Source organism: Olea europaea, chromosome 4 (genome assembly GCF_002742605.1).
Source record: "Olea europaea var. sylvestris chromosome 4, O_europaea_v1, whole genome shotgun sequence".
NCBI lineage: Eukaryota > Viridiplantae > Streptophyta > Magnoliopsida > Lamiales > Oleaceae > Olea > Olea europaea.
In genome coordinates, this window is record NC_036240.1 from 10,789,838 (window position 1) to 10,790,827 (window position 990).

At 34.2% G+C, this 990-nt stretch overlaps 1 protein-coding gene across 1 annotated transcript in view; it reads right to left on the minus strand.

Annotated features, from left to right (window-relative positions):
- Window positions 1-208: 208 nt before the first annotated feature.
- Window positions 209-990, minus strand: part of LOC111393022 — a 1,750-nt gene continuing 968 nt past the window's right edge. Inside the window, exon 2 of the mRNA XM_023018423.1 lies at window positions 209-937. Within this exon, the coding sequence (XP_022874191.1) occupies window positions 209-937 (729 nt within the window). The remainder of the gene's footprint in view (window positions 938-990) is intronic.

A 990-nucleotide genomic window follows, 5' to 3' on the forward strand; every position in this document is an offset into this window, starting at 1 on the left:
GCTAGGGCGGTTTGATTGTTGACCGATGATCGTTGACTGTCGACAATCATAATTGTTCGATCGTTTATTAAAATTTGGTTACATAATATTAAAAGTTATTCAATATATATGTAAATGAACTAAAACGTCAAAATCGTATACATATGAAAATATACTTCGATACAACCCAAAATAGTAAAAAAAAAAAATACGATACAACCTTACTCAGTTACTCTGTAACTGTAAACTTAGACAACTGTATTCTACGGGGTCTCATAATTTGAAAATGTTGCAATATTACCTCATTCTCAATTTGTTTAAAAACAGCTTTCTCCACGTAAACCACCAAATTGTCATTCAACCAGATATCACCCATTTTGTTGCGCAAATCACTCTTGATTAGATTCATAGCAGAAAATACCCTTTCAATACTTGCAGTTGCCACAGGTAATATCAAAGCCAAGGTGAGCAACCTATAAACCAATGAAAAATAACAGGAACTTCTAGTTTCAATCAACTTCTGAGCTACACAGGATATACTATTGAGATTAAAGAAAGCTTCGTCCATTCTCACAAGCAAAAGAAACTTATCAAGCTGAGGTCTAAGTAATAAAAGTTCTTCACTATTGAAGTCCAAAGGATAGAACTGAGCAAAACGTAGCAATTTATCCTTATCAAAAGCTGCAAATGAATCTCTTGGACTTAAACATGAAATGCAAGTAAAGAGCTCAGTAGTTGTTTCTGGAAATCGATCATTCAACTCTTGCAAGATTGAGTCTATCACATGACAATACAAATCAACATAAAAGCGATGAAAATAAGTCACCTGTTGAGCTACACGCCTAGGTCGACCTTTCACCACTACAATATCCTCCATATTAGGCACTAAAATATGTCTATCAACACAAAACTCAATCACCCTACTGAATAAAGTATCCCAACCATTCTCTCTCAAGTTCTGCAATGCACACTTACACAAATTCAATAACCTCATAGCATTCTGAATATCCT